Source organism: Trematomus bernacchii, unplaced genomic scaffold (genome assembly GCF_902827165.1).
Source record: "Trematomus bernacchii unplaced genomic scaffold, fTreBer1.1, whole genome shotgun sequence".
Classification (NCBI taxonomy): Eukaryota; Metazoa; Chordata; class Actinopteri; order Perciformes; family Nototheniidae; genus Trematomus; species Trematomus bernacchii.
Window position 1 is genome coordinate 4,399,619 of NW_022987409.1, and position 15,699 is coordinate 4,415,317.

Sequence of the window (15,699 nt, forward strand, 5' to 3'; positions counted from 1 at the left end):
GCGATCGTGCCTGAAACGGCGAGTTGTTGTGAGTGCATTGCTTTTTATCGTGCAGCATGTAGAGGCCCGAGTGTGAGGACTGCAGATTTATTTTTTCCCCAAAGCTGAAAGTGAGGTAGACGATAAAGTCTGATGCTTTAAATCAGACACATTCTGCTGAGGCCCACTGTTCCGTGTTGAAACGCAATTGATTGATTTAATCCACCCATTGTAACCAATTGACTCATAAATATGACGGTTCAACTGTCATGTTCAATTTGCGGGTGTGTTGCCGGACAATTAACGTCCCACTGGTTCAATAGCAGTCCCAGACATTTATTATTTAACGTCCACCATGGCTGATTGGCTGTTATCAGATCTAATCCGGTGTGATTATACACACTTCTCTGTAGGATCACTCACATATTCCTCTGCTTTCATCTGCAGCAAGGGTAATTGTGAGTAATAAAATGAAATAAAAATAAATAGCAACATTTAAAAGTGTAGGTTATTTAGCAAAAATCATGTATATCAAATCATTATGAACTCTTTACCCAGTTTCCTGGAAAGTATAACAGATTATTATTTTCCGGTCCTTTTGAATATTGAACCTTCTGTTTTGTTCATCAATCTGAACATCAGCTATGGCTTTGATTTCCCTGTGCCACATTTCCACTATAAATTTACATATAGATTGGATTTGAGAATTTAACCTGCAGCTATAATCATATTTAGCTCTAAACATAAATTTGTTAATTCAAAGTTAACTTGGGCTTTTTTTGATATAGTCATAAAACATATTCTAAAATTCCACAAGTTTTGTTCAGATTTTATATCTCAATATAGATTCAGATTTAATTCTCATTAAACTATTTAATTGAATTCGTCACAAGTACTTTTCAACATTTTTTTGATTTGCAGATGTTCAATTTCAAATGATTGTTCTCTCTCTAGTAGCTCAACCTTACCTTAACATTGTTAAATGAAGAAACCACATCTCTTTGCATGATTGTGGTATAAAAAAACACCTGATTTGATCCAGAAAGACCCCGTGTTGACAATTTGATCACAACACAGCTTCTTTATGCAAAATAATATTTTTTACATAATCTTTACTTTTTGTTCCTTGTAGAAACAATTGCAGAAAACTACAACTTCCAAATGTAAAACAGCTCTGAGTACTTTACTTTCCTAGTGTGAGCCCATTTGGTTGCTTTAATCAGCACTGATGTGTTCTGCTTCTCAGTCGGCACCTTGCATATGAGGAGCAGTTATCTCCAATTTATTGCTTGTCCTCAGTCAGTCTGTCTGAATCTGAACATTTCCCCTCCCAGATTTCAATTTAGGGCACATAGAGAGACAACATGTTACAATGATAAATGAAAAAGAGATTGAGTATTTTCTGCTCTCGCAGCTGCCCATTTTCCTTCCTCTGAATCAAAGGGGAGCAGAATGGGGGAGGGAGATGTTTTGAAGATGCAATCTAAAAGAAAAATGAAAACGAACTACGCTGCTGCGTCTTAGCCAGTGTGATTTTAGAAGCGGCACAGGATTAGAGACACATTTTAGTGAGGAGTAGAGGCCAGTTGGGCCTGGGATAGCAGAACATGTTCAAGAAGCAGGAACAGAGACATTCCAGAAATGGTAATTTAATGGGTAACTTAACATTTGTTGTGGGCTTTAACATAAAATAAACCATATGCTCTGTGCTGTAAGGTTAAAAATGGCCTATTCCAGAGTTTGAAGTTATACAGATGGTGAAAAACATCACAAATTATATGGAATATGTTAAGTGAGGTTTGTAGTCATCACCATGGAGAACTCAGCATCTGTTCTCCTGTGAAAAACTGCAAGGCTCTGCGAAGAATGGATATTTCCCCCACTCTGAGGATCCTTTGATAAAACATGGCTGTGTTGCTCATTTGCTCTTATTAAAGTCAAAATACTCAGTTCAAGTTTGCAGCAGCCACTGAGAGCAGCTAAATGAATTTGAATCTGCAGTTCTCGTGCACTCCGTGCTGCTAGTGGGCTCGCCTGATAATGAAAGAAGAAATGAAATTAGTGTGGGTTGTGTGCTTTGAATATGATTGCATATACCGGTAGTGCTGCTCAGTACCAGTGTGTTCGTTTGCTTTGCTTCTGTGGTTTTGGCATGTTTGCATATTGTTTGCCTGTTTGTGACATTTTGATTATTGAGCATGCAAATGGAAACAAACAAGGGAAAGCAGCTCCATGAAGGCCGGGTGTGGGGAATCACTTAAGTGTGCTGTTCCACCCCTGGACACGAGCAATGAGCGCTTGTCTGGCACCCATGGTCGAGTAGTGCCCAAGCTGGCATGGCGGGCGCGCTCTTTGACCGTGTGGACAGGGGTGGCTAAGGCAGAACACTGCTTTATTGAGTCTGTTCAGTTTCTTCTACTTGCGCAGGGTGGCGGAGTACTCTTATGGCAACCAGAAGAAGTCCAGCAAGAAGAAGAAGCTGAACAAGAACGACATCCGCCTGGTGCCACGTGACGTCGAGGAAACGGACAAGATGAATGTGGTGAGTTGCTCGTCTCTCACCTCCTCGCTCAACTACTTCGACTACCACCAGCAGAGCCTGCCGCTGGGCTGCAGGCGCTCCGAGAGCACCTTCCTCAACGTGGAGAACCAGAACTCACGCAATGCAGCTCCCAACCATGGCTATCAGCACCCGTTCACTGGGCAGGGCCACCAGCAGCCAGACCTCATCATCAACGGCATGCCACTGCCAGAGGTGAGATACAATCCGCTGTGCTCTGTCCTAAATCCTTGGCTGGGCTGCTATGGGTGTTAAGGGGAGAGGAAAAGGGTTTTAAAATGGGTTCTCATGACTAAACATGAATAAACACTTAGCGTTATTAGATTCCCTCTTTAATTAATTATATTTAATAGCTCTCTTTTATCGTGCTGAATCCTAAGAATGAGCAGTAGAGAAGCAATGCAAAACCTATCATCACATCTCAAGGTCTAGTGAAATTTCGCATTCCATCGTGACACAGATTATAATGTCAGTGAAATGTCCGCCTGTTATTGATGGAACACCGAGCTATCTCAAATGGCACGTGTGTCGTTCTGTCAGTGGATGTGAGTGGAATCCTTCACAGCATTTTAAGCCACAGAGACATTGAGGCCGACCTGTGACTGAGAGAGCGCTTCGCCAAGCAGAATTTACAGGCCTGACGAAGTGGATTATTTGGCCCTTCTAACTCCACTTGTTTTCTTTATTTTTTTATTTGTCGGTGCTGAGCTATTGCAAAATGAACAGCGGGTTTGAGAAGCTGCCAGATGTATTGACCCGTCTAATCAGCTCCCCCACACGTCATCTCAGGTGCTAGCGAAAAAGGATAATCATTGCTTAAATGCTTTATCTGTGTGTTGTCCATTTGGCTGCAGTATTACCGCATGGCCGCTCTGCACAGCCAGCCATTGAATTACCCTGACATACCATGCATGGATCCAGCAGAGCAGTGAAAGACTATTCTGCCTGACAGAGTGTATGCAGCCCGGCTGATCTTTAGTTTATAGATTTACCTATGTATAAACCGGTCTATTGGAGTCTTTGGGAAACCTTTCTCTTTGTGACCCACTTGTCCTTGATCCCATGGGGGAACGGGGAATTTATGTTTGTGTGTGAGGGGGAAATGCATTATTGTGTGTGTGTGTTTGTTTAAGAATGTGCATGATGCTCACTCCTATAGACGGCAGCTCCACACACACACACACACACACACACACACACACACACACACACTCTTGTAATTGATGACTCCAATCTCCGTTTGACATTCAGTGAGAAGAAGGTGGAGGGGAAGGGGGATTGGAAGTGTGGGTCTTAAAACAAGAAACACAAGATGGATATTGATGTATTGACTGGATGATCCAGAGAGATCCAGGCAGCGGTGGATCCTGAGGGGTCAATGAGACCTACTTACAGGCATGCTGATTTACTGGGCCTGTCTGAGCTGGTTCTGACTGAGTCTGTGTGTAAGTAACACAGGTGGAAGGGATGAGAGATGTTATGGGGGGCTGTGCTGTGGCGTTATCCTCTCAGTGCAGGCAGAGGTGGGGGATTCAGCAGGTACACGCAGTGACCCGTATGCTGTGATTGTATTTGCTGGTAGGTAGTGCTATGCGGGTCACCAGCAACCTTTGCTCAGCCAAGAAAATGTGCACAAAGAGATCACCAAACGTTGTAAAAAATAACTCCAGCAAGCATCCTGTCTCTGTGGCTTAACATTCCAATAAAAGCACATTTGCCGCAGGATTAGCAGAGACTTTATTTGTTTCAGCTAATGAAAAAGTGGAGAGGGAGACAAATAGGGCTGAAGATTGATTTAGATGATTCCATATGCAGAGCGTGGAGAGGTCTTGATAGAGATGTGTGAGGGCAGATAGAGAGATAAGTAGGGGAGAAGTGAGCGAGGGTGAATGAGTCTTAGTGCCAGGTGTCTGAGCCTCCACCACGTTTCTCATTTGCTTAGAGGCAGATGATTGGCTCGATAGAGGCCGGGCCTGTTTAGCATGCAGCTTCCATTGCTGTCCGCCTTGCCCATGATGTTGACAAACATCTCTTTGACCCAGCCTGTGCACATTTTCCCCTGGACTAAGAAGAAGATAATGTGTGTGTGTGTGTGTGTGTGTGTGTGTGTGTGTGTGTGTGTGTGTGTGTGTGTGTGTGTGTGTGTGTGTGTGTGTGTGTGTGTGTGTGTGTGTGTGTGTGTGTGTGTGTGTGTGTTGTGTGTGTGTGTGTGTGTGTGTGTGTGTGTGTGTGTGTGTGTGTGTGTGTGTGTGTGTGTGTGGTGTGTGTGTGTGTGTGTGTGTGTGTGTGTGTGTGTGTGTGTGTGTGTGTGTGTGTGTGTGTGTGTGTGTGTGTGTGTGTGTGTGTGTGTGTGTGTGTGTGTGTGTGTGTGTGTGTGTGTGTGTCTTCGTGAGAAATAGTGTTATAGCGAGGGAATGCCTTGTACCTCCAACGACTGCTCAACAACAGTTGTCATTTCGTCTCCTGCCCATTGTGGCATTTGCTCTACCATATGCACAAATGTTGCTCTTAAATATAAAATGTTTTCAGTATAATTGCAATACCATTTATAGCATAAACAAACAGCAGTCAAATGTTAATTGCTTTGTTACAATGAGCAAGCATTGGCTTGAAACCACTTGACTCAACAAGTCCTACACCCAGATCACATTGACTGGCTAATACACACGAGTGGTTACACTGTTGTGATTACCAAGGCTGCTTTGTCCCAAAAAAAAATGTTTTCATCCTGAGGGCGACCTCATAATTATCCATGATTCATTTATCCACGGCGGAAGAGCTTTTTGTTTTTACACCGGGGCAGGATGATAACTGTTTGTTTATTTTCTAAACGTAGATTAAAATGATCACAGCCATCAAAATGTGGATAGAGGTCGGATTAGGTTTGCTAATGGAGGTAGAGAGGATATAGAGTGGACTCACGTCTATATGTAAATTGTGTTTTTGATCGATGCAAAATTCTCCTCCATTGTTAGTTTATGTGGGGCAGCGAACATCCTGCCTATGTCAGAGCAGCTAAACTCAAGCTTTTCCTGCTTCAGACAAAGCACGCTGGCACACGTACACACACACACACACAGCAGACTCGGCCAAGATAACAGTGACAGGTCTCCCCGAAGGCTTCATACCTGCAATTGCATTGTGTATATTGGATTCTCCCTTGTGAGTATGTGTACCAGTATATACCTCCCTGAACATGGCTGTCCATTGTTTTGGAAAGCATCAGCTGTGAGATGTTTGTTAGACCTGTCTGTGGTAGCACTAATATGAACGCTCACAAGAGAATAGAGCTGTCTTCCATGGCTTAATTACACTGAATCACTTGGTGGGGGAGACAATTATACAGTAAAGGAATGGCCTTTGGCTAGAATGTTTTTTAATTTGTAATGTCTAAGGCTTCTCACACCTGTGATTGCAGATAATGAGCGTAGCGGGAAAATAAGATATCTTACTTTATTGATTAGCTTCAAAATGGAAGTTGGACTTTGCAATTTATGGTGTAAAATGTTTAGTTCAGTTAATTCATAATCAATGCAATCACCCTCCAGATGCTTATTGCACCGTTTCCCTATAGATACTGCAGCTACATAAGACTCAGTGTTTCTGTAAGGCAGTGTGCTCCTCAGTGTCAGGTTCAGATTCTGACTCAAAGAGAAATGGATGTATATTTTGCGTTTGTTTGTTCGGATCCCTCGGTCAATCAAAGGATCCTAAATGAGAAAAGAAAATTGAGAAAAGAAACAAGTGACAGGGACATGTCAGTGCACCAGTCGTGCCGTTTTTCCCTGTTAGGGAGGAAGAAGTTTTGATATTGATGTCGGAGAGACAACAGGGAGTGGTTCCAGCAAGGCTGCATATCCCTCGCTATCATTTCACATCAGGACAATATGCATGGGAGCATTCAAACGTGTCATATTGAGCATGCAAAGTAGATGTCATGCTGTCAGCGCATACTACACATCTGTTGAAACTGCCAATCTTCCCCCACACACCTACTCACAAACACACACGCACACACAATATTTCTTATGGAGTGTCACATTTATTTGAAATATGGACTGTGATATTATCATTTACATCATTATGACCGCCTCAGAAACCTCAGAGAAGTTGAAACGAGAGGCATAATCCAACATATTCGATAATCAAACTCAGTAGTGATTCTGCATTTAAAGTACTGTTCTAATGTTTTTTTTTTAATATTGTCATTCCCTGGTGTAGAAGAAATGCTTGGCTATGGATGTTGCAAATCAGATCCCCTTAATAGTTTCTGTCGTTGTAGTGTTAGATTTTACGGGCAGCTCTTACATATTTACTGCTGTTGCTAACTGTTTTTCATCAGTGCAGACAGTTTTACAGTATATGAAATAATTGATATTTTCCTCTCATCTAGCAGCTTTGCATTGAAACTGTAATTCTGTTGGTTAAGTAAAGAGGATGGTACAGATTGTGAGTGGAAATTCTGTCTCTAAAATGCGTCCCTCCAGGCTGTATCTGGCTGAAAGCTTTTGTTTGTTGACTTGAACATGCTGTGATTGACAGAAAGTAGGGAACATCAGCAATTGGTAGAGAGTGTAATTGGGAGATGACAACATGGAAAGTAGAGAAGCACGGAGTGAGAGTAGAGCTCCTCAGCGCTCACGTTGCTGCTGAATGCTTCCCATGCTGCAACAGGAGACTCTGGCTTGAGATCATTTCAAAATGTACAAGTTCATTGCCTTCTTTTATACTTTCTAGTGTCTGTCAGTCAGCTTTGTATTCACAGTTTCAATGCCGTTTGGAAGTGAATAGATGTGAATGAGTCTGACATTTCCAGCACAACTAATTAAAAACAATGGACTTATTAAATGAAAGAACCATCCTGTCATTTACACCTACGTGTCAAAAAGAGTTGATGCATGAAATGACATTGAAACGCCTCTTCCTGGACACATTGTCTTTGGTATATAATTATATACAAATATATATTGCTTATACTACACTGGTGTCCATAAAGTTGTAATCAAATATGTTGTACCTCTTCTCATGAAATGATTGTGTCTATATAGGAATACAAACAGGAATGTGTCTAAAAACAAAATTATTCAAACTTTGTGGGCAACAGTGTGTGTATGTATGTATATATATATATATATTGTTTTATTGTTAACAGACAAATTACAGCCATTCTTAAAGCATACACTACATTGCTTCTGATTGTAGCCGAGGTCATATGCTCCAAACCAGTATGGAATGTCCCATTATTCACTTATCCACTAATTTTTACATTATTTCAAGAGTTCGGCTTGAATTTGCATTACAAGAAAACGGAAACAAAACTAATGTCTTGCTGAAGAGCTTTATAAGAAAAACCAAAGCTGCATACTCTGATGGCATACACTGATTTAAATTCCTTTTTCAAAACCTCCCCAGTTTGTCAAAGAGATAGAAAGACTAATGGTGGTGGAAAGGAAAAAACAGATATTTTTAAATAATGGAAGGAATACATAACTGCTTGATCTTAAAAGCCAGTTTTCTTTTTACATTTGATGTGCTGTAGGAGTGTGAGGTGTATGTTGCATTCTTTAAAGTCTCCTCCTTTCAAAGGATTTGAGGAAGAATCTTTTCATCTCCAAAAGCTTGGGATGCACACTGATTGAGTGGCAGATGAACCTCTTAATTATTTAGAGAGGTTATTTGTAAGGCAGACTTCAGAAATGCTTGGCTTTTCAAGTGTCAGTGTTTATAAGGTGAAATAAAGCCTTGTCTGTCAGAAATAAATTACCAGTGTGACAGTGATGTACTCAGTGCCCTCTTTATTGCATTCCTCAGATTGCTCCTCCCATTGTGTTTTCCACACAAAGCTGGGGAAGCTGTAGGGTGATTGTGTGACATTACTCAACAAGATGGTTTTCACTTCATGCACAACCAGTGCTAGTTTTACACTCGGTTGGGTTTTTATAGCCTTGACCCCAACCCGCAACACCCCATCACTTCACGCCATTCTCGATGTTGCAGAGGTACAATGAAATGACATAACAACCGCAGGCAGCCAGTCAGCGGAGGGCGGGCCGCCGGGCTGCCACCCTCTCGTCGGGATCAGAGCGCCCAGCCAAAGAGCTCAGGAGTCAAAACACATGAGTGACGGCGTCTGATGAACACATTTCACTGCATGTGTCCTTAACCACATGTGACTAGAAGGGAGCATGCAGAGGGAGTAATGGCTACTGTGGAGAAATGGCAGGGCAGAGAAAATTGAGGAGGGACGGAAAGAGAGAGATGTCTATTTATAGAGCGCCAATGATTTTCCTCAACCTGTAAGGCTACTGCCTGAAATATGTTATTTTCCCCTGTAAAATGTGGTGTAAAGATGAGATGGTTTTATTGCACCAAACATATCAACCAGTACAGAAAGCAATAATGTCACATAACTATTACTAGTACAAGATGTTTTTTCCACTGGAAAAAAAACAAATATGATTATTTTGATATACCTGCAAATATAGGAGGTGGTATTAACAGAGGATTGTGGTTTCAGAAGACATTTTGCAACAACTCTCTTTGCATAAAATCTTGACAGTCCAGGAGGAAACCATCAAATGATTGAACATCTTGATAACATCAGCAGACTATATTTGCTACAGCAGACGTTTTCAAGCTGTTATACACCAGAGACACACAAGCACACAATTACATAAATATAAAAGAGTAAAATCATATGGCACTAATCAACCTGATAATCCATCCATCTCTCAAAACGATTTGACTTGGTTCAAGACGAGAGAAGGAAAATATATTTTAAATGACTTTAAAAGCTCTATCATGTGGCAAGAATTAACTTTTGTGTAAACCTATTAAACATCAAAGGAATAGGATTTTCTTTGTGGAGCCACAGATAGGCACATAATGGCATTAGTCCTTCAACAATTTATGTTAAAAGATTTCGACTGGAGACGTACGTTAATGCAAAGAGGGTTATAATGGCATTGGGCTTATAGGTTGATGGGTTCACACGCTAAATAGAGTGAAGGAAATGGACATAGTGATGATGTTTATCTCTGGGGAAGGGGACATCATTACGCACCTTGTTAAGCCCTGCAAGCAATGCTGCATGGACGTAATTACCCATTTAAATGAGTTTCCTGCAGCAGTGTTTTTTTATTTCTCAAATTAAACTCTCAGACACAAATATGCAGCATTCTGTTTTCTGTCATGGAAATCCAAGTCCCAACACAGAGGGAGCTAACGTGTGACAATTTACCCTCAAGAAAATGGATTTATTAAGACATTTTGAAGCGAGCATACAAAGCCTTCCTCACATTTTCTTGCCAAGTTTTAGTGTCAAACCCCTGCCGTTTTTAATGTCAAGCAAAACTAAGTTGGAGAAATCTAATAGTGAAAAAAACAAGTCTCAGGAAGAGCGATGACAAGGGAAAGCTACAGGAGAATAAAAAAATAACCCCATATCTGATTGATGCAGATTTTGCTGTAGTTGAAAATGGCTGAAGTTACATTATTATACTGTAGGATAGAAAAGGTCATGTTTAAAAACAGAAGCCCTAAGACTTGTTATGGCCAGGAGTGAAATCTATTTGCCGTGGAACACTATTTGTTCTGTCGTATCCACTGTATGTCAAGACAAATGTGCCCGCCTCTGTCCCTCTAGCTCAGAAATATTAAAACAAAATCATTTGTACAGTGCGTGTTGGCATGCAGTGAAAGGAAACATCGACCTCGTCGTTCCTCACAGATAAGAATAACAAGGGACTCACAATCAAACTGCTCTTTGGGGAAATTATCATTTATTTTGTTCTGATGTGTCGTGGAACAACACAACCAGAATGTTTTCTACCAAGTAAACGAAGTGAATAAAAAGTAATTACAATTCTCTGGTAATGACCATTATGATTTGAGTGGACCAAAAACTAATTTCATCCAAATGTGCAGGGAGAAAAGATATTAATTAAAATTCATCAGTATCAGTCTTTTTTGACTGTCCTGTTTTAGTTGAACCTCGGGTTAGCAGACGTGTTGCCACATTGTTAAGAGAGTTCCCAGGGCTTGAGGCTGATGCTATGCCATTTGAATGACAGGGAAATTGGGGTGGGGGTTGGGATTCTGTGGATCGTAACAATACTAGCTGTGAAAGGAAACTTTTCCAAGCAGCCAGCTATGACACCAGGGAAGAATGACCTTTCCAAGTGTCCTGTTTTTTGCCTAAAACAAAGAGGAGGCAGGACGATGTTAGTTAGCATTTCCCCCCATCAGATTAAATGTCAACTTCTGCATGCATAATTGTATGGAGGAAGACTTGGACCAATTTGCTGGTGGACACAACAATCCCGAGCTTAGTTATCCACTGCATTGCAGACAGTGTCACGATACTTCAATGTCGCCTGCTTATACTTTACTGACTTTATTTTTGTTATGTTTGGATCTGTATGTCAGAGACTGGCTTTACAATAATTGCAACATCGAGTGAAACTTAATTCAGCTGGATACAAAAGAATCCCTTGGTGACATGCCTACCATTTTCAAAGTATTTCAAGAAGGCAGAGCAGACAAAAGGGAGCAAACATTATTGTATTACACACAAAACTGCTGCATTATACCTTTGTTTTGTTCGCTCCAGTGGTTGAGCAGTCTTTCCTGTTTCTCCCCTCCTTTCATTTCAGTAAATTCATGCAGCACTTTTGTCTCTAGACATAAACCTGGATGTGCATTAGGAAGTGCATGTATGGGATGTTTGATGAGCACAGAGGCTGTTGGCAGGCGAGCCGCTATAGCAGCAATATCGGCCGCCTCGGAGCCATGCAGCAGTATGGCTAGGAGAGCAGCAGGGTAGCGTAATTGTGCATTGTTCATCCACAGAACAGAGGCAGAGCATGTAATGAGCTGTAGCATTTTCACCCAGCCAGCCTAATGGGCTATGACCGAGTATAGGCCTCTCGCAGCCCCAGCGTTCCCCCTGCCCTGTGTGGCCAGTGTCTTGGGCCTCTTCTTTTCTTTTCTCCTATTCTCCCCCTTCTCTCTGCTAGATCAGCATCAACCATTCCTTCACCCCTGTTATCCCCCTGCTTTATCTCTGCTCCCCTTCCCATTGTCCCCCTGTCTGAGGAGATGGTGGGACCCCTAATGTGTTCAATGTGTGGCTCCTTTTCTCATTCATGATGTCTGTAAAGCTCTAAGCAGTCAGTCTGATTCGGGCTGACATAAATCAGAATAGCTCATTGATGGAGCGCCCTGTGCAGTGTGATTACATTAAAAACCCAAACACAGCATACAAATAAAAGTTCAGGAGGAGAATTTGCTGATGTTAGGTGTAGGGGATTTGTTGTAAGAAGTCGGCTTATTTTTCTATCAAAGGCTGTTTTGCATTTTGATTATCTAGTTTTCCTGAAAGCAATTCAGGTGGGCCCGTTTCATTCAGGTTTGTTTTTTCTGGGATTAGGGCTTTTCAGAAAAGGCCCTAGCCTATTATTTACGCCCATATCTAGTTTCTTGGGAGGCGGGAAACCATTTATTTGCTCAAGTGATACCAGGTCAAGTTGGAAAGACAAGGATGTGTGCCAGGGAATAGATTAGGTATCCACTTCGGGATGAGCTTGGAGGATAAAAACACTAATAATGATAATAGTTATGATTGCCTTGCAAAGGAATTGACAACGACTTTGCTCGCCTCTTTGTGCTCAGGAAACAATATTCAGGGTTCAGTCAATGTCTGGCTGTGGAGCACAATCGGACGTCAGTTTTTACTTTCCCCTCACGTCCACCATTTGACATACCACAGCATAGACAGCCCAGTTAATGAATGAAAAGCACTTGGCCTGTGCCAGACTGCTCCGAGTGCACTACTTTCCCAAGTAACCTCCTTGGTTCAAGATTACTCTCCTGTACCTGCTGTCTTTTTCAGAGCTGTTCCCAGTTTAGTCTTGTGGTGAGCCATTGAAAAGGGAAGGCAGAGTATGAATATTTCTCAAAAGCAGGACTGCTTATAATCGTTGTGCTGAAATAAGAGAGGTTGACTGCGCTGTCAGGGAGCACGGCAGGAGGGTCACTATGGAGCTGCCCAGTGCCCTTTGTAGTTCAGGGATTGTTACATCAAAGCAGGCTCTGATGATGGTAATGCATCAACATATAGGGTGCACATATAGTAAGACGAACACATTGTCAAGTAAAAAAAATATTTAAATGAATATATCAACATTAAGAAATGTTAGTTATAGAAATGTAACTTCATTTTTTGATGAGAAGAAGTTAATGAGAAAGTTGCTCTGTGATATGTATAGCCTAGCTTTGCACAAAGCATAGGGAAACGGTAAGCTTCCCACAGTGTTTAAACATTCACTTAAAATAAACGTTTGACAATTAGTTTCTGGTTCAGAATGGAAAAAGGATACATATATATGATTACTTTTGGAAATATTTTTTCAAATTAAAGGAATAACACATACTGGGTTCATGAGTGAGCTTAAGAGATGCTGCTTTTGTTCCTTTTTGACATTAATTTTAGCTCTTTCCCCTTGCCTTGAGTCATAATGCTAGGCTAAGCTAACCTTTATTTTAGCTACAGCTTCATATTGAGTGGTATTCATTTTCACATCTTAAGTAAATCACTGTATTCCCTAAATGTTGATATTTTTCTCCAAATATTGTTGCATAAATGTATTTTCTCCTTGAATACATTTAATATTCCAGAAAAAAGAGAATCCGGTTTTAGCTTGGTTTTGTTTTCTGCGTTTTCAGCATTAGGCGAAATGTGGCCCATCCTAAATGTTAATGTTGCTGCCCTCTTTTTGTTTGTGTGCGATAGGACAGCAGACAAAATACCAAGAGTGGCGGGGGAGGACAGGCATGGGAGTTGGTGTTCTGACTTTTCATTTGTTCGCTACCCAGTAATGATTATTTTAGCCTCTAAGCCCCAGATTTGGCCTTGTTTTGCTATGGGAAGCAGCATCAGTAGGGACAGAGCAGCCTTGCCCGGGCTGAGAAGCTTGTCTGTGGATAAGCTGGTTGGCAGCGACTGTCAGGTACACGGCACGGAAGACATTTTGAGTGCAGTCACAGGGGGTCAGCAGGGAAGTGAAAGGGGAGAGAAAGGCCAGCTATTGAGTTTAGGTGAGGACAGGTCGGGTTTTGCTTCCAAATAATGAACGTGTTTTGTCCGGATAGCTGAATGAGAGCATTTTCTAATTATAGACCGCCATCGTTTGCCTTGTTAGTAATGCTGGTAACAAGCCAGTCGCCAGCTTGCATGAGCAACTTCAGAAAGCTGACTTTTGGTTTAATTTGGAGGACTAGCTATAATCCAGACTAAATCCCTTAAAGCTGAAGCCCCCCCCCCCTCCCTCCCTCCCCCCACCACAGTTGGATTACGGGAGTGTCTTTAAAAGGATAAGGACCTGCTTATCACTGCTTCCCTCAACACTTGTTTGGGGCTTCAGATGTGGGGGAGGACGGTTCATCGTCACTCAACGTGGCCGGTGCGGATATGAGTCAGAGATTAGGCATCTGACGACTGAGATCAATGATAATCACAATTTATGTTTTTTAAACCCCAGCAGTCACAAAGGCATATGGATTTGAGCACATGCCTGCGCTCCCACGCCAGTGATTTTCATCAGTAAGTTGAGTCTAACAGAATGGAGCAGCTAAATCAGATGTCCTGCAGCACTTTATGCTTGTTGACTTTAATCATTTTCACACGGACATTTATGAACTGTTTGACACCACGGCTCCAGCCTTTGTTGCAGAGAAAATTTGATCTGAGACCCTTGGAAAAACATGCAGTTTGTATTTATTTAGCAATATTTCCATACATTTTCTCCAAATAGGAATATTAGACAAATGGACCATCTCTGAAAACCACTGAAATAACATACCCATTAAAAGCCTCATCCAGCATTAATTTATTTAAATGAATATTTTGTCATTTTGTTGTTGTTGCTCGGCTATCAGCGGAGACTCCAGTTTAACACTGCCTCTGGCCACAAACTCACCCTTAAACCACAACTTGTTGCTTTTACACTTCAGGTTTCTAGTTTATTAGTGGGCTGTTTCTTGTTTTTTTTTAACCTTGGATTAAGGCCAGCTGTTTGAAGTCGTTATCAATCATCTCAGCGAAGTCTCTGGAAGAAATTAAATAAGTGTACTTCTCCTAAAATGTCGAACTATTCCTTAATGCTTCAATGAAATGAATGCAAACCATTGGCTGCCCAGAGGCCGGGCAAACACATGCAAAAATGCAAATGCAAAAAAAAACTGATATCGACAAACAAAGATAGGAGCTACAGAAATGGTTCACCCTACCAATCTACTGCTGTTTTTAACACTCGCTGCTAATGAACTGTTGTTAGATTCTGGGGGGTGGGGGCATCGGGGTTAGTGTTACAACAGGGAATAGAGACCAATCTAGGACACATATATGTTGTTTGAGATGCTATATTTGAGTGTGAGTCTGTTATCTATCTCATCTGGGTGTGACGCTGGGGAGGTGAGGGAGCCGAGTGAATTCCCGGTGGATCCGGGCTGGGAACCCTGCGCTCTCATCACGGGCAGACTGGGAGTTACAGAGAGAGTCGAGCCACATGGGGGAGCGTAGAAATAGAAGTACTTGTGTGTGTGTGAGAACTTGTTTACCTCGGTGTCAACATTTTTGACTCAGCTCATTAACCTGTGCACCTGGGTGAAGCAATACATCTCTCTGTCTTTCTCACAATTAATAATGATAACTGAGGGTGTTATACACATTAAACCTGAGATAATGAACAGATGAAACAGCAGGGTGACGGGGCATCTATCGCACCTCAGAGGCAGCGATCGATCTCAGCTGATTCCAGTTCACAGATACACCCTGTAGCACTTTCCTCAAATCTAATCATGGATCCATTTTAACTATGTTAGCGTGGAGTCTACTTGCCATTAAAATGGGTTTTCAATTTCTATTATTTTGAGAGCATTGGTTAAAAAATGAACCAAGTGCAGAGGGAAAGTAACAAGCATTCGTCTTCCTTCTCTGAAAGATGGAAAAGGAGAAGAGTCTCCAACTCATGAGAGCTCCCCCCCTCCTCTTATCGCTCCCCCTCTCTTCCTATTAGCCATGCAGCCAGCATCCTCTCTAAATTGTTTTGCATGACCTTTGCTACAGTAGCTCTAATTATTACCATCACACAGGCCCTGTA

General features: G+C 41.7%; 1 protein-coding gene across 7 annotated transcripts in view; it reads left to right on the forward strand.

The window, feature by feature from the left end:
- The window catches only part of pcdh19 (protocadherin 19), a 52,668-nt gene that overhangs the window by 3,267 nt on the left and 33,702 nt on the right, over positions 1–15,699 (forward strand). For 2 of the 7 annotated variants that reach the window (XM_034138918.1, XM_034138927.1), the window contains exon 2: positions 2,389–2,734. In XM_034138918.1, coding sequence (XP_033994809.1) covers positions 2,389–2,734 — 346 coding nt within the window. The remainder of the gene's footprint in view (positions 1–2,388; positions 2,735–15,699) is intronic. The other 5 variants (XM_034138933.1, XM_034138942.1, XM_034138959.1 and 2 more) reach the window with 3 other exon arrangements.